This window comes from Miscanthus floridulus, chromosome 6 (assembly GCF_019320115.1).
Source record: "Miscanthus floridulus cultivar M001 chromosome 6, ASM1932011v1, whole genome shotgun sequence".
Lineage (NCBI taxonomy): Eukaryota > Viridiplantae > Streptophyta > Magnoliopsida > Poales > Poaceae > Miscanthus > Miscanthus floridulus.
In genome coordinates this window covers 14,926,113-14,943,960 of record NC_089585.1, presented here as the reverse complement: position 1 = coordinate 14,943,960, position 17,848 = coordinate 14,926,113, and the positions used below count along the sequence as shown (strand labels likewise).

At 47.3% G+C, this 17,848-nt stretch overlaps 1 protein-coding gene across 5 annotated transcripts; it reads right to left on the bottom strand.

Moving 5' to 3' along the window:
* Positions 1-6,941: 6,941 nt before the first annotated feature.
* On the bottom strand, positions 6,942-16,550 carry LOC136461720 (transcription initiation factor TFIID subunit 15b-like). 5 transcript variants are annotated; one of them, XR_010760441.1, is made up of 10 exons: positions 16,374-16,550; positions 16,047-16,290; positions 14,588-15,401; positions 13,782-13,932; positions 13,609-13,690; positions 12,668-12,871; positions 12,503-12,548; positions 12,370-12,415; positions 8,465-8,533; positions 6,942-7,132 (listed from the first exon to the last, which is right to left on the bottom strand). XR_010760441.1 is itself a non-coding variant. In XM_066461022.1 (6 exons), exons 1-6 carry the CDS (start codon positions 16,447-16,449, stop codon positions 12,757-12,759), a joined length of 1,482 nt encoding a protein of 493 aa, XP_066317119.1. In that variant the 5' UTR covers positions 16,450-16,549; the 3' UTR covers positions 12,572-12,756. The 5 variants fall into 5 exon arrangements, 1 of the variants encoding a protein (XP_066317119.1); XR_010760439.1 differs by having other exon boundaries at positions 6,943-7,132; positions 12,503-12,554; positions 16,374-16,549; XR_010760440.1 differs by lacking the exons at positions 6,942-7,132; positions 8,465-8,533 and having other exon boundaries at positions 12,073-12,415.
* Positions 16,551-17,848: the final 1,298 nt, after the last annotated feature.

The window sequence follows — 17,848 nt, the reverse complement described above, 5'->3', positions numbered from 1 at the left end:
TCATTGGTCATATAATATTAACAACTACAAACAACAATAACTTCAAATTGTTTAGTTTAAAATATGTTGGTTATATACGCGCAGAATTGTATTGAAAATACTCACAAAATCTCATAAATTCAAATGTTCCTAAGAAAATATTCTAAAAAAAGCATACAAAGTCAAATACAAGTATTTTTGAAGTAATTTATGCTCATGTTTTGCCAAATATTTTCTTGATACGATTTGATTTGGTGTGGTCTTTGAGGTCACAATTTGACCACTAATTTTCCTTATTATATATGGCAAATTGTCCGTGCATTATAACGGAATGTATAACTTGTTCCGAGGTTACCTGCACTATTTTCAGCTCAGAAATTTATTCAACGATCAAATTATATGTTTCAATATGTTTTGAAATCGAACTCTGACCATCGCTGGACGCTCTGTGTTATAACTTGTATGAGCATGGGACATCAGTTCGGATCACATACAAGACATGGAGAGATATGAGGGCATTGTGGTAAGTAAAAAACGGATGAAAGAATCCCTTCTCTTTTTAGGGTCTATTTGAATCTCATCCTCACAGTGAGATTATGGATTCTAGATATTCCATGTAGAATCTAGATTTTTAATAAAAAAATAAGGCTTGGATCTCACAGTGTTATAACAAAGGCTTGGATGATTATTGTCTTTATATAGTAAAGAACACCAAATCATACTCCCTCCGTTCCAAATTATAAGTCGCTCTGACTTTTTTGGTACATCCATTTTGCTATGCATCTTGATATAATAATATGTTTAGATACATAATAAAATGGATGAACTAAAAAAATCAAAGCGACTTATAATTTGGAACATAAGGAATAGGTTTCAAGTAGATAGTTGAATTCTAAAATCTCATTCTAAAAATCTAAGTGTTTATATCTTATTCTCATTTTTCTTAAGAGATCCAAACATGACCTTCATATTAAATAGTAAACGTGTCCGTTCGTTCCAACGAAACATATACGTTGTTGTGCTATTGTGCGGTTACCTAGCTCAGTAATTTATGGAACGGTTGTGTTATTTATTCTAAAACATATTGGAATCAGACTCCATACCATCACTGCACATACAAACGTGCACAAGGAGACTCCATACCATAACACGTATGAGTGCATGTAGTGAGTCAGGGTCATAGATGAGACAAGGAGAGATACGAGGGGATTATGAGAAATAAAAAAGACAGACGAAAGAATCACTTCATATTTTTAACATTACATATATAGTAGAGATATAGCGAACATGCTCGCGCACTGCAATAGGATGTACAACATGTTGCACGTTTACTTGGACAACTTGATGCTTCAAGCATTAGTCAACAGTCGTGTCATCCGTTTCAATTCGCCTTGGAATGGTACTCCGTACCATGTGCACTGCATGCACTAACTCGTACAAGCACGAGTTGTCTTAGGATTGAACTCTGCACAGTGATCACGTCATCTGTTATAATCTGTCTTGAAATCGAATTTCATGTAGTGCATATATGTGTTCTCCTCATGTGTACGAGTTCTCCTAGAATCGGACTCCGACTCATGTCTAGATACACAGCTTTCACTCTATAGTACGTCTATACAAATACAAGCTGAGAGAGAGTGAAGGATGAAAATGTACCATACTTCAACACTAGTAAAGTCCCCTAGGTTGCTACGGGTGAATGCCTTAAACTTGTCAACTGTTGTTTTGTTATTGCAAATAATTTGCATACTTTAGATGTTCCATTTATGTTTTTACTACAAAAGATATTATGATTAGAAGATATATAATAGTACAACACATATAACAATCGCTCATGAATATGAAAAAACTCAGGATCCATAAAAGTGCAAGGTATAGGCTCGGTTGAATCTTTGTACAAAATTTGGGATTTTGTGGGTTACTCTCTGTCCCTCTTGGTTTTATTGAATTGGAATCCCCATCCTTGCCGAAGATATTTGTAGCACTTTGTTACTATAAACTTCTCATAAAATTAGAGTAATCGTTGGTCAAAGATAAAAAGTTTAAATTTAAAACAGAAGCATGCCTTATATTTCGAACGTAGTACTGTAGTAGGGAGTAAGAAGTGTACGACCTGCTCAAAATGGAGCTCAGCTCGTCCAATCTTGCATGGACATTCTTAGGATAGTGAGGCACGTTCAAGGACGAGTGTGCGTACGTATAAATGTTTGTAGTAGTTTCACTAAAAATGTTTCAAATTACTCGCTTCGTCCCTATATAAATCAATTTCTAGATTTTGTTTACGTCAAACTTTTTTACATTTGACTAAATTTATTATTGTAGAAAAAAAAACATAAATGTTTAAGACTCACGCTGTAGAAATATAATTTAGTGTCATAGACAATCATGTTATTTTCTATAGATTTGATCAAACTTGAAAAAACAATTGACATTTAGTTTATTTAGGGAACAAGGTAGTATTACGTTGCCAGTGAGATTGTTGAACTTTTCGATTCCCAATCTCCGCAATGGTTGGCTATAATACACTTCCCTTGCGCACATGACTAGGCCGACGAGTTCTCCCGATTGTAATACTTCACGACTGGCTTTGCACTTAATCAACGCGGCAACAGCCAATAGCGGCTTTGCGCTGAATCAACTCTGCAACATCTAGTAGCTTCATGTCACAAGCCCGTCGCGTATTGATTGGCTACTGCTCAAGCAGTACAATCATTCACACACTTCATGAAAATTCAATCAACAAATGTCAAACAAATAAGAAGTCAAATACAATAGAACCCAAATAAGAAGAGCCTTTTACTTATGTGCTATTATGAAAGATGGTCCTGGCCTATTGGCCATTAAAAAGCTCGAACGTGAAAGCATCTAGACCCCTAGTTGGGTTTCGGTGATTAATGACAACACGAGATTATTATAACTAACATGTGTTTTGCAGAGGCAATTAAGTTAGGTCATAGTAATGGAAATTGATTGGGCAATCATGGTGGTCATGCCCCTGACGATGGAAATCGTTTCGGTTTTCAAATAATGGACGACAAGGTTAATGATGGACTAGCTTTAAGTGTCATTTGATATTGAAGAGACACTTAGAGTAGTTTATGACTTTATTTTTCCTTTGGACGTACTATTATCAAATCTAGCACTAGGTAGCTCCAGAGTAGCCCTAAGATCAATTGAAGCAAATTTCATTCACATATGATTTCGAGTTGGAAGTGAATGGAGGGTCAAATGACTAATCGGACGCTGGTCTGGTTGTGACCGGACGCTGAAGGGTGAGTCAGGTCAGTTCATTTGATCAAATGGAGCCGTCTGGTTGCGACCGGACGTTGAGTGAAAAGTGACCGGACGCTAGGTGCCTGCATCCGGTCATCTCCAGAGAGGTTCCAGAGAGGGAGATTCCTGATCGGACGCGTCCGGTCAGTGCGGATCGGACGCTGGTCAGGATCTGGTAACTGACCGGCCGCTGAACAGCGAAGTGACCGGACTCTGGGTGCCAGCGTCCAGTCAACATCAGTAAGGTTCCAGAGAGCAGTTTTCGTGACCGGACGCGTCCGGTTAGTGATGACCGGACGTAGATCAGAGTCCGGTCAGAACTTAACGGCTCTTTCTGACATAGTGGCGGGGATAACTGACCGGAGCGTCCGGTCACCCTGCAGAGTGATGACTCAGCCTCCAAACGTTATGTTTTGAATGAGGGGGTCTAAATACTTACTCCACTCGTCCAAGGGATGTCTCTTGCCCATTTGTTCAGTTGAGAAACACCCTTGAGAGTGTAAAGGGGAGCAAGAACCTAGTGAGGTGATTGAGATTTGAGAATCCAAGATTAAGGCCTCATTAGTGCAAGGAAAGTAACAAGTGTGCATCCACCCTTCTCATTAGGCTTGTTGTGGTCAAGTGAGAGTTTGTGCTTGTTACTCTTGGTGATCGCCATCACCTTGACGGCTTGGTGTTGATTGAAAGTTTGGTGATCATCCGACGAAGCTTGTGGATGACCCAACTCAAGTTGTGAGCGGTTGTGGGCGATTCACCACAACGGAGTGTCAAAGAATCAGCCCGTAGAGAGCACTTGATCCTTGCGCGGATCAAGGGGGAGCTACACCCTTGCGCGGGTGCTCCAACGAGGACTAGTGGAGAGTGACGACTCTCCGATACCTCGGCAAAACATCGTCGCGTTCCTTCTCCTCTCTTTACTTTAAGCATTTACATTTGAGCAATTCATTTCTTGTCTTTACATTCTTATAATTGCCATGCTAGAAGTAGGATTGGAACCTAGGGTGCAAAACTTTTATGCGGTAGAACAATAGTAACACATTATAGGCACAAGGGGTGAAGTGGGCTAAGTGTAGGGTTTAATTATTGCAAAGAATTTTAGAATTAGCCCAATTCACCCCTCCTCTTGGGCATCTTGATCCTTTCAGAATGCACCTGGGCATCTTGATCCTTTCAGAACGCACCTTGATGCCATGATGCTAAACTTTCTTGCCTTCCATGCCATTCCGTCCACTTTTACCTCTAACGATGTCAAACAGACAGATAAAATGACCATGTTGCCCTACAGTGGAGCCCGTTTGTCAGTCACCCAAACCTTCCTCTTTTTTCTTCTCTTCCGTGTAGCAGCGCCGCCCCGACCGAATCGATGGCGCCCGAGAGCCTGACGCAATGCTGGGGGCATCCCCGGCCAACACGACCAGCGCCCCAGCCACCGCTACCAATATGCGGGCGAGCTCTGCCCCGACCGCCGTGAGCGAACTCCACCTCGGCACACGGCGGCGAAGCTGCTGCCACCGCGCGACCGCTCCTGCAACTTGATGAGGCCCTTGAGCGTCGTTCTGGAAGGTGGGCGAGCTAGACGCAGACGAGGTTGCCGTTCCTTGGCGTACACCGCGGCCGCACACGACGTCATCGTCTGGGCCTGGGTGTCATCCGCAGCCTGGGCTTTATCCATGGCGGCGAAGAGCTCCCCCTGCGTAGCAAGTGTGGCGCCTGAAAGGATCAAGATGCCCAAGAGGGGGGGTGAATTAGGCTAATTCTAAATATCTTTGCAATAATTAAACTCTACGGTTAGCCCAATTAACCCCTTGTGCCTAGAAAGTGTTTCTATTAGTCTAACGCACAAAAGTTTAGCACCATAAGTTCCAATCCTACTCTAGCATGGCAATTCTAGGAATGTAAATGACAAGAATTGAATTGCTCAAAGTAAATGCTCAAAGTAAAGAGAGAAGGAGGAACGCGACGATGTTTTGCCGAGGTATCGGAAAGTCGCCACTCTCCACTAGTCCTCGTTGGAGCACCCGCGCAAGGGTGTAGCTCCCCCTTGATCCGTGCAAGGATCAACTGCTCTCTACGGGTTGATTCTTCGACACTCCGTCGCGGTGAATCACCCACAACCGCTCACAACTTGAGTTGGGCCATCCACAAGATCTCCGGATGATCACCAAGCTCCCAATCACCACCAAACCGTCTAGGTGATGGCGATCACCAAGAGTAACAAGCACGAACTCACTTGACCACGACAAGCCTATGAGAAGGGTGGATGCACACTTTGCTACTCTTGATCTCACTAATGACGGCTCTCTTTGGGATTCTCAAATCTCAATCACCTCACTAGGACCTTACTCTTCTCGGCACTCTCTAAGGTGTTTCTCAGCTGTTGGAATGAGCAAAAGTACCCCCACACACGAGTGGAGGTTGTATTTATAACACCGGCTGAAAAACGAACCGTTATGTGCCTCTGCGGGGTGACCGGACGCTCCGGTCAGTTCTCCCCGAACTCTAGTGTTTAAAGTGTGACCGGACGCGTCCGGTCGTGATTTTCCCTCTCTAAAACCTTACTGGAGTCGACCGGACACTGGCCCTCAGCGTCCGGTCACTTCACCTCTCAGCGTTCGGTCGCGCCAGACGATTTCACCTTGGTCAAATGAACTGACCGGACTCTGCGCCAGCGTCCGGTCAACCCGAAACCAGCATCCGATCAGTATTTGACCCTCCATTCACTTCCAACTCTCGATCATACGTGAATGAAGTTTGCTCCATTGGATCTAAGAGCTATTTTGGAGCTACCTAGTGCTAGTTTTAACAAGTGTGCACCACACCTAACTCACTAGACTCACCTAGGTCAAGCTACCCGTCCATACCCCCTTAATAGTACGGCCAAAGGAAAAACAAAGTCCTAAACTACTCTAAGTGTCTCTTCAACTTCAAATGACACTTAGAACTAGTCCATCATTAACCTTGTCGTCCATCCTTTGAAAACCGAAACGATTTCCATCGTAGGGGCATGACCACCATGATTGCCCAATCGATCTCCATTACCATGACCTAACTTAATTGCCTCTGCAAAACACACGTTAGTCATAGTAATAACGTATTATCATTAATCACCGAAACCCAACTAGGGGCCTAGATGCTTTCAGCGCCCGCCACCCGCGTCCGCGGCGTCGCCACCTGCGCAAGTGGACGCCCCGCCGTGCTTTGGAAGCCACTGCGAGTATCGGTCGAGCCCATGTCTGCCCTGCCTTGCAATACTCGGCTATAAAAGCCAGAACGCGTCTGCCATGGCCACCCTCTGGATCTTTCAAAATTTGCCACGAGCGAGCCTTCTCGTTTCGATTCCTTGTAGGAATGAGTGATTAAGGTTGAAAGCTAGCCCCTAGAAGCAATCCCGTCGAGAACGATCAAGGGTGGTAGTTGTATTGGCTGATCCCGTCGCCGCTATCCGCCATGGTCGCAAAACCAAGAACGTGAGTGGCCAGATTTTTCCATTCCTCACTTGGTCATCGTCTCAGTATCCCTGACGCAGGAGGCTCCACTGGCAGAGGCGACGCATGGCCGCGCCAGCCACGCCACCCGCGCGCATGGTTGCGCCCTGCCCCGTTGAAGCGACCGGATTTCCGCGAAGGGAAATCCACAGAGTCGAAGTGTATTATGACCTTTGTAGATCATATTACCCAAATTCCAGTCGAATACCACATCCATACAACGATAATATTAGAGTACAAATAGTGCAAAATTACATAAATTATTACATCGCCGCATTGGCGGAATCAAAGGTAGCATTCATTCAGAACAGCTTGAAGATAAGATCGCCAAACTTGAGCGTAGGAACAAACACCTCAACCGTCAAACTCCTCTGAGCTATACTCCTCAGCAGAACCTGTGTGCCAAAATTTATCAGTACGATTTGTACTAGCCACTCCCACCCTATGAGCATTGCTTTGTGGAAATTGGATGCAAGTTGGATATAATCAAAAGGAACCTCTAAGGCTGGGGTTTTCTATGTATTAGCATATCAAGTATATAATAGTATAGTCAAGTTTTAACACCATTCCCACACACATTTCACCCCATTTCCGTCTAGAGCCATGTTTCGATCCTGGGATCGATATACCACCATCTCCATATCATCACCATACCACCACCATACCAGCGCTCAGTCAACATGCCAACTCCCTCTTGGCACTGTCTCATGGCCCGTAGCCCCTGGCTACGACCGACACTCTCTCACGGGGGAAGAAGAGAAGGACTCATCTCATTATCTAGTTTAAGCGAAACCCAGGAAAGGTCCATAGCCGACAAGTCGGCATATGTATCGATCGATCAACCATACACTCTGCAGAGGTTTTACATAGCCACAAGATCTGCCTTCTTCGCTGATCGTCGTCAACTGGGCTGATTCCGGCCGCTTGCTAGCCTAGGATAATGCCACTCTACCATTCAGCCCTGGTTCACCCCAAGTCTAGTCTGGGGTGGCTAAAACTGTGAGTCATGAGCTGGGTCCACATGGTCTCCATGAAGTCTCGGAAGGGTGTGGGGAAAATCCTCTGCGCCCCGTACCTCCTTACACTGTCCGCTATCAACCTAGCAGTAGCGGCAATATCCTACCAAGTAGTCCGGCCGTCCTGCACCATATAGGACGAGTGGTACGTAAGGCTTCCCGGTGAGTCTGAGTACTAGTAAGTCCTTAGGGATGACCAAGCCAGAATGTCTTCATCAGGGTTTCCATTTACCGTGCCACCACAGCACCTCCACCCCGGGCTCCTCCCATCACAGGTTCACACCCAGGGCCACCTCATATACCGTTTACCCACCATAGGTATCCATTCCAGGGGTGCCCAGGTAGCACCTCACGGCAAGACTTGCCCCAGGCTCGTCGTATACTCCAACTTGGTCGACACAACCCTTACCCTCCACACACCCAAGTCACACACGCAGCACTCTCCCCATAGTCCAGATAACATCAGTTTCCACCACGCATCAATGTAATACAAGCGTAGTAGAAGTATAAGCAATGAATATAGCAACAAGCGTGTGTCTAGCCTAATAGCAGGGTAAGCTAGGGTAAGGTTGTGTCAAGGTAAAGGCCATCAAGTAAGCATACTACCATGCAAGTCCTATCATAGTGTGACTATAACAATAAAGTAAAGCAATAGCAGCTCTATATTAGCCATGCGTAATAGATGCTACGAGATTGGGTGGGATGTGGCACCTTTAGTGAAGTCGTCCCCGTACTCCTCACGGTACTCACGATCCTCGTCCGTCTGGTTCTCCTCCGAGTCTGCAAACGGTCGCATTATAGTCGCGTTAGCGACGTCTATAGAATAGCACAAAGAGCAATGAAAATTCAAAAGAGCCAAATGCACTCAAGCATGGGTTCATTGCGTAGAGCTCGATTCTAGATGAATTTTGGTCCTGGTCTTGTATTTTTCTGAGTTCGTATGAATTAGTTATGAATTTCCGAAGTTTAAATCATTTCCGAAAATGGAAAAGGCTGAATTAATCCTGGGCTGACACGTGTCACACTATGACTGGTCCACGTGGCATGCTGACGCCAGCATGATGTCAGCATGGCGTCATCATCTCGGTTCCGAGCTGACAGGTGGGGTCCCGCTGATGTCATCATGACGTCATCCTGACGTCATCTACGTCATCAGGTACTGACAGGTGGGACCAGGGCTCTTGGGTCACTGACATGTGGCCTCGGTCAACGGTCAACGTTGACCGGTCAATGGTCAATACAGGCCGGGCCCAAACTGGGCCGGTTGGGCCTGGGCTTTGGCCTGCCACGTGGCGCGCGCTGGTGCGGCCACGTCGTCTTACTGGGCCACTAACGGACCGTGATCCATGGGCGCAGGTGAGGCGCGGTTCATGGTGAACCCGCCTGCGTTGGTCCATAGACCGCAGAGCCGGTCTATGAGGGACTTGGTCCACTTACTCCTTCCCAGGGTTTGGTTCACATGCACGACGTGGTCGTGGTCGGGGCTCGGCGGAGCTGCTCGCGACGTGGTCAACGTGATCGTGGTCGGCGTGATTGTGGTCGACGTGATCGTGGTCGACGTGATCATGGTCGGCGTGATTGTGGTCGACGTGATCGTGGTCGACGAGGGGAAAATCCCCTCCTCTTCCCCGACGGGGCTCCCGCCGGCGATGAGGTCACCGGCGAGCCTCTCGGGCAGTACTGGTGCGCGATTAAGGTAGGCAAAGGCGTCGCCAAGCCTCGGCGAGTGCAGCGGTGGGGTCAAGGTGGCGGCTAGGGCTTCCTAGGGCTCTGGCCGCGGTGAACGGCAGCGTGGGTTCGTCGACGTGCATGGACAGGGCTGCAGTGGTAGCGAGAACCCAGTTGGAGGAGCGTGTGAGCTCCACTGTGCTTCTACGGCCACGGTGGGCGTGTTGAAGGAGCTCCTGGTGCTCCCAGTGGCTCCGGCCACGGTGGTGGGGGCAAAACAGAGGCGGTGGCGCTTCCGACGAGGTGCTGTGCGGCAGCGCAGGGCTCCGGTGGGCTTCTTCCTCGGCTAAGGTGAGCGTGGTGTGTCTCTCGTCATGGCGAATCCAGTCGAGGTGTCAACGTCGCTTTTACCGCAACGTAGAGGACACGGTGGTCTCGCCATGGTTGTGCTCTCGGCCATGGTGAGTGTGCCCGTGCATGTGAGCTCCTGCTCCGATGTACAACGTCATGGCTGGGGTCCTCCTTTTGGCTGATGGCAGCGCGCACGACGCGTCCTGGGTCTCAGCAAACGTGGCCATGGCGGTCTCCCTAGCTAACCAGTTGGGCTAGGCCGAAGCTCGAAGCTTCAGCAAGGTTTCGATCATGGCGGTGCACGTTCCATTTGGCTAGAGAGGTGGTCTCAGCAAGAAGGCTCACCGCAGGGTTCGTGGCGGTAGGATGGCGGTGCAGTGGCGAGGCGAGGCCGTGATGAGGCGATGCAGTGCCGTGCCGAGCAGCTTACGTCGCTGTAGCTGATCGGGGCGGCGCTCCTGGCTCCGGCGAGGTCCTCCCCGCAGCGGCTTCCTTCTCCTCCTTGCTTCTCCCTCCTCCCTCTCTCTCGGCTTGACGCTGTGTGGTGCTGTGCCACCAGCGGCGGCGACGAACAGGCTGAGGGTTAGGGCTCACGGACGTTGGCTTTTATAGCCGAGCTCCAAGGGCTCCAATGGCGGACGTCGATCGGGCGGTGGTGATGCGTGCGGCGCATCCGACGGCTCGCGTGCGGTAGCGTAAGCGCGACGCAAGGGGGAACAAGGTCATGCGATTTGCGTGTCCCCGGGCCCGCGCCTGCTCCGCGGTTGGCTCCCGATCGAGGGAGAGGTTGGCGTGGGGAGGAAGAAGACCCTGTTGCTGTGCGGCTGTCAGAGGGGGCCCATTTGTCAGCTTGTCCTGATGCGACGGCGTGCAGTGCGTGACGGCTGACGGGCGGGTCCGGCTCGTCAGCGGCTTGTGCGCGCGCGGGCGGTAGGGTGATGCTGGGCCGGCTTCGTGGGCCGCGTGCGCGAGTGGGAGGGCAGGCGGCTGGCCGGGCCGGTCGAGGCAAGCTGGGCTGCCGCTGCTCCCTCTTCTTTCCTTTCTCTTTTATTTGTTGCCCATTTGGTTAGGGTTTATCATAAATATTAAGCAAGTTAGTTAAACATCACATAAGACAAAAGAATCCAAATCACAAGTGGGTTTAAGGATGCATGCATAATTTATTTATTTAGGAATTTAATTACACATGTGGCATAAAACCAAACAATGCTTATGATTTTTACCTAGTTGGGTCACATCCAATCCAAAACTAGGGTTGGGCTTCTACATGTGTCACTCAACATCACATAGGGCTAAAACAAAAATTTTGTAGTTGTGATTTTTTGTGTGGATTTTTGGGTTGTTACACCCGTCTTCCTGCGCGTAGCCGCGCCCTACCCCTCCAGCCACGCCGCCCGCGCGCACGACGTTTAGCGAGGCGCGGTGGGCCCAAGGTGGCGAGCGCGGCCGTCCTCCAGGACGCGGCGTGGCCGACCCCAGGCACGGCGTAGCCGGCCCCCAGGCGTGGCTCGCGGCCAGCTCGGGGGCGGCGTGCGGCCGTCGTCCCGCAGGGCGCGGCGCGGCTCTCAACCGGCCCCGAGAACGGTGAGCACGCGCTCGTGGTGGCACTAGAGCACACGACGTGAGATGCAAGCAAGGCGGGCGTCCAAGGACAGGGCTCGTGCTAGCGACTGGCGCGCGAGCAGGGGTGCGCTCAAACGGCGAGCACCTCCGGTTCGACAACGTGAGCGAGGGCGAGGAGACGGACATGGAGACCGACCCATCCTCGACGCCATCCCCGTCTCCGTTGTCGTCCCATGCTCCTTCCGCGTCAACTGAAGCAACGGGCGCCAGAGGCTGCTCGTCTTGAGGAAGGTGTTGGAGTCGCTGACCGCTTGGCCCCACCCGACGAAGAGAGAAAGAGGTAGAGGATGAGGTTATGAGAGAAAGGCATTTTAGACATTTGCACTGGCTAGGCCCACGTGTCAGGGCTGGCAAATAGCAATAACCAGACGGAAGGTGGACGGAATGGCTTGGGGGGCAAAAAAAAAAAAGTGTCATGACACCAGGGTGTTTGAACTTTTTAGTGGCCTATAGGCTTGGAGCATCTTTCATAATAGCACACAGGGAAAAGGCTCAAATAAGAAGCCTCAGCCACGAAAATACCAATCCTGGTTCGCCATCAGCATGCCCACTCGACCGATATGTCTGATCGGTGCAAGGAATGGGTACTTAGAGAAAAAGTTGTCAAACACCTCCAGGTCAATTAACCAAAGGCACGAGCTCGGGCCTCACAGGGCATATGAAGAACCAATTCACACAATCTGCTCTTCTATTTATATATAAAACACAAAACGTCATATCGTGTTGCTGAGGATGATGAGATAGGGCAGCCTTGATCCAAGAATACGCTCTTTACCAAAATAAGCTACAAGTCACCATCTATATGAAGCCAGATGTTTGTGGCAACCTAAGCTAAGTACATCCTACAGTCTAAGTTAAAACCCCTACATCCATTCAAACAAAAATGGATGTCGAACATTCTATGAATGTTGGTTGATATGTCGTCTAATATACACGAAATCTAATAAACCTATCACAGAACAAAACCGCCCTACCTGTTCTTCACAGCAAAATCCAAAGCTTACAGGAGTGATCCACCGGCTGAGGTACCATGTGGAATGTAAGCATTAGATTAATAACAAAGAGAAAACGAAGAAATATAAGCAATCATAACGGTTCGGCACTCACCTGAAATAACATCACAAACCTACCAGCATTTGGAGCTTATATCCATCTGCCTCTATGCAAAAATTCATACAACATAGATCAATCACTTTTGGACAAACATAAGTCCGACCAAGACTGGTGTATGACAATTTAACATAAGTCCAATAAGGAAAGCAGACAACCTACCTTATGCGCCTGTATGAGTACAAATCCGTAGAACAGGAATAGAAATGGTTTCTCACAGACGAAAATCACAGTAACAATATTAGTTGTTTTCAGTATGGCCGTGAACGCGAACCACCACCCTGGTTTCTATTGGGTCCATGGCCCCCGCCATCTCTGTTATTATCCCTGCGTCCACCACCACCATAGCCACCACCACGGCCACCACTGCACACATCACACAGTCCAAATTACATAAAAGGGGCATCCACATGAATCATGATTTAGCACACAAATTTGAAGCGCTTCCTTTTCCGCTTGTGTAATAACCTTGATGAAATCACTCATGGTTCACAGATGACAAACAAACATAATTTCAATTTGTAAACATTAGCACATGACAACATAGCACACAAAAATGTAATTACTTCGTCTGTTGAAACATTCTAACTATTTTCCCTCCCATCAATGAATTTTTAATAATATATGGTATTGCAATCAGCACAAATATTACTTTGTTCAACTAATTAGCTTCTGTGAATAGGAGAGTTCAAGCCAACAAAAGCTGAAAACGTAACCATTCACCACCCATGTATTACTTATTTAGAAGTATATCATAAAAGCGCCTGAATGAAAGCACAAATCATGACCTTTGGGCTATGTGTTTCTGATCAACCATTAGTATCTTATGTATGATAGAACAATTTACAAGCTCAGTTTGGTTGGACAATATCTATTATGAAGCTAATTCAAAGCCTAGATCAAAATGAAGTGTTAACAGTGCATGGCATATAAAAGTCGATCATGTGTTTTTGTTTCTGGTGGGAATTATCTTTTGTAGCTAAAAGTGTCATGCAAATGAAATTCCATAGACTATGGAATTCCAATACCAGTAGTACTTGATTCAATTTGATATGGCAATCCACACTTCGCATCTAGCAAATAAACAGATAAAAACTACTTACCCATGCCCATAAGAGGGTGCTGCTCTGGGTGCTGATTTCTCAGCCATCACAACGCTGATTTTGTAGCCTCTCATGTCATAATCTAGAACAGAATAGATGCATTAGAAACTGAACTGGACCATGCATTGGAGAAATTGATATCACTAACATTGAAAACTCGACAGAAATCTTACTATTGTAAAATCCACCAGCTGAGTGAGCAGCAGAAGGATCTTCATAAGCAAGGCAAGCATCTCCTTTGGCTTTTCCAGAGTCATCAGTATATATTTTTATGTTCCAGGGCCACTGATCTTTGTAACCACGTTTTTGCTTGATCCTTCCAACCTTTTTAAAAAAAAAATAGCCGCAAGCATTGCAGAATCATCCGATGCAAAGATAACACGAAGATGAACGGCAACACATTAAATAAATGAATTGGTTTGAACAGCATGATAGCGCATGCAAAAACAAGATGAAACTCTAAAAAAAGTGATGATTGATAATAAGAATCTAAAAATGAAACTCTAAAAAAGTGTTAGTTAATCACAGACTCAACATAATGTGAAACCAACTGTACAATATTAAATATAGAAAGGCGAGAAAAATCAGTTCCATACAGATATCCTAAACAAATAAGCTAAAATTCTTAGAAGCATAATAACAACCAAGGATGCAGTGAAACACTAGATTTGATGTAAGCCATAACATTTTCCATCACCAGAAGTCACATTAGAAGATTGCATGAATATAATTACATAGAATAATTAGTTAACTACTAAAGGTTGTTCTACCTATTCAGCAGTAGAAATTTTGGCTATAAAATGCACAATTATAGTGAGCACAATTACTGGCATACAAATCTAACTAGCAAACTAGTAAAAGAGAAGTAACGAATTCTGTTACAGAATTATGAAATATATATACCATTAGAGAAAATGATAATCTTGTAAAGCATACAATTACTATCGCACAAAAGGAAGTGATGTAAATTGAATTATACCTGGCCGATTCCTCCAAATAGCTCCTGTAATTCCTCAACAGTGACATCAGGAGGCAAATTTGAGATGTAAATCCTTGCATTGTCACATGTCTCGTCACAATTTTCATCACACTGCTTAACTTTTCCAGCTGGTTCAGGGTCAGCACTACCAGTATAACCGCCGCCGCCACCGCCGCCATGATAAGGTGGCGGTGCACCCCCAGATCCTCCACCCCCAGGCATGGACCGACCACCATATCCACCATCATATGTAGGAGGCAGACCCCCTTGCCCCCCTGGGGCACCACCATATTGGTGTGGAGGCGGGGCACCATAGCTTGGTGGGTATGAGCCCGGGCCACCACTGTAGCTATTAGGAGGCGGCACTGCAGAATCTGAACCATAAGCATTGTTGCCTCCATAGGAGCTAGGAGGCGCTGCATAGTCACCCACAGGACCACCATAGGAAGGACCTTGCGGAGGAGCTTGTCCATAGCCACCAGCATTGTAGCCACCTTCACTACCCCTTTGGTTCTCCTGATCTCGTCCCCCATAGCTGCCACCTCTGCCACCACGGTCACTACCACCACTTCGATTGTATCCTCCTCTGCCTGCACCTCCACCACCACGCCCACCAGAATTGTAGTCTCCGCCATCTCTGTCGAAACCACCACCTCCTCCAGAACCATAATCATCACTGCCACGGTTGTTGTAGCCCCCACCACCTCCACCAGACCTATTATAGCCCCCACCCCCACCGCCACCACCTCCACTTGGGCAAGGTGCTCCACACTTATTGCATTCAGTCCTCCTCGCGAAGTTCACATTGCCACAACTGCATCAAGATTCGTAAATTTTTTTCAGGAAAGAGATACATCAAGAAATCAGTTATAATAAAACAATTAAGCTTTCTGCATCATGGAAGAACTAAAGCTACTACATACAAAGAAAAGAACACATATATGAAACTATACCCAAAAAAACAAACCATAACCCTTTCCTATAATCCTAATCAAATGTATACATCTATTACAGTTGTCCTGAATTGCATCTCAAAGTCAAATATCAAATAAATTTAAAAGCCATGAAACTCAGCTTGAAATTGTCATCACTAGCCATCTAGCCCCCAAATCTTTTGGAATTATAATGAAATCAAGACACCCAATGTTTCAATCCATAGAAGCTTATTAAAGTCCTGTAAATAAGACATCGCAAACAACAGGTAGCTATATACCATCCAGCTACATGGATGCAAATCAAGCTAAAGGAACAGGGAGCTAGGTCCTGCACACCATGCCGCATGCAAATCATTATCCGACAGCATAATGATTCAATCACCCAAACAGCGCAAAAAAACATCTCGAAACAGTTTTACTTGACTCGAGTCTACACGCCAGAATTCTCATCACAGTATGGAATAACACGATTCAACGAATCTAGTTCCAACAGACAATCGACGAACAAGCTATTGAAAACGCACCTTGCGTCAGGGCAAACCCAGTCGCCTTCGCGTCCAGCCCCGCGCCCGCCACCGCCTCGGCCACCTCCACCACCACCGCCACCTCGTCCTCCGCCACCGAACCCGCCGCCGCCACCGCCTCGGCCGCCTCCACCGCCACCGCCGTAGCCTCCAACACCACCACCTCCATATCCTCCTCCCGCGCCGCCACCTCCATACCCTCCTCCACCGCCTCCGCGCCCACGGCCGCCGCCGCTGCCGCCACCTGCACAAGCACGAATCGCTCAGAATCAGATCAGATCCAGGGAGACAGACACACGCACGCAGGTCGGGGGATCCAAACGCGACCTCGGCCGCCGTAGCCTCCGCCGCCGCCGCCGCCGCCGCCGCCGCGGTAGTCGTCGGATCCGTAAGACCCTGACATGGGCTCAGGTCGCGCCTAGGCCTAGGGTTTGGGACCGTTCGAGAAGACAGGGCGGAATAGAGCGCTCGTGATGCGGACAGGGAGGTAGGAGTATGTGTACGTGGAGTAGGGCAAAAAGAAGCCGCGTTTCCAAGTTGCAACCGGGATAAATCGCACTGTGCTTTACAGTGGTGGGCTGTTATAGGGCGGTTTGGGTGACCGAAACTGGGCCGATTGGCTTCTTGGAATATATATAAGCCCAGTATCACTATGTATTTTGGGCTTTGTTGAGCCTGCGGCAGTTGCATCGCTCGTATATGCTCCTGTTTTTGGCCCAGCAAAAACTACCATTTGAGTGTTTTTCAGTATTTTGATTTGAGTTATTAATTTGACGGATCTACAACTTTTTTTAAACAACTACAAGAAGCTACTTTCTGCATACATGAGATGATATTTTTATATTCAAATTATATCCACAAATATAAGGGTTTCTGAGTAACCAGTCAAGGGCTAACTGAACCCGCCAATAATCGTGTCAATTGAGAATCACGAGCTGGCACGTTGATTTTAGGTAGAGGTTTGAAATGTTTTTTTCTCCCTCCTTAATTTTTTTTATCTTAAAAGTTATAGAAACTCTTAGGATATGTTTGGTTTTGAGACAAGAGGGACGAGATAAATTCATTTAGTCTTCTTAGGATATAAGATGGCATCTACTCTATGTTTGGTTGATGGAATAGTGATGTCCCTACTCTGTGTTTTTGGTTGGAGGGATATAGATGAAGTAGATACATCACTATCTGTGTTACGTTAGATATTCGTTAAGTGGGACTCACATATCATCATCTTTCACCTTTTTTCCAGCTTCTTCGACAAAGTTGCCCAACCACAGCAATCAAGGGCATCGTGCCATGGTCGAGGCTGAGCTCACTCATGTTAGGGCTGCGCTTGCTAGCGTTGGAGTCGAGCTTGCCCTCACCGAGTTCAGGCCTGCCAACGGGACGAGACAAAGAGGAAGAAACACGCGGCAACGAAAAAGAGAATGACATCGCGATGGGCCGAGCTCGTACCTCGAATTTGGAGGGACACCGAGAGACAACATCTCAGAAGAACATGTACTCCCAGGGACAGTTTCATATTCCACCTGACCCTAAATCATGTTAGGGCTGCGCCTGCTAGCGTTGGGGTCGAGCTTGCCCTCACCGAGGTCACGCCTGCCAACGGGAGGATAAAAGAGGAAGAAACACGCGACAACAAAAAAGAGAATGACATCGTGATGGGACGAGCTCGTACCTCGAATTTGGAGGGACACCTAGAGACAGCATCTCGGAAGAACATTTGCTCACAGGGATTGTTTCATATTCCACCTGCCCCTAAATCAAACAGAGGATCAATCTTGCCTCCAAACTAAACAAATGTGTGG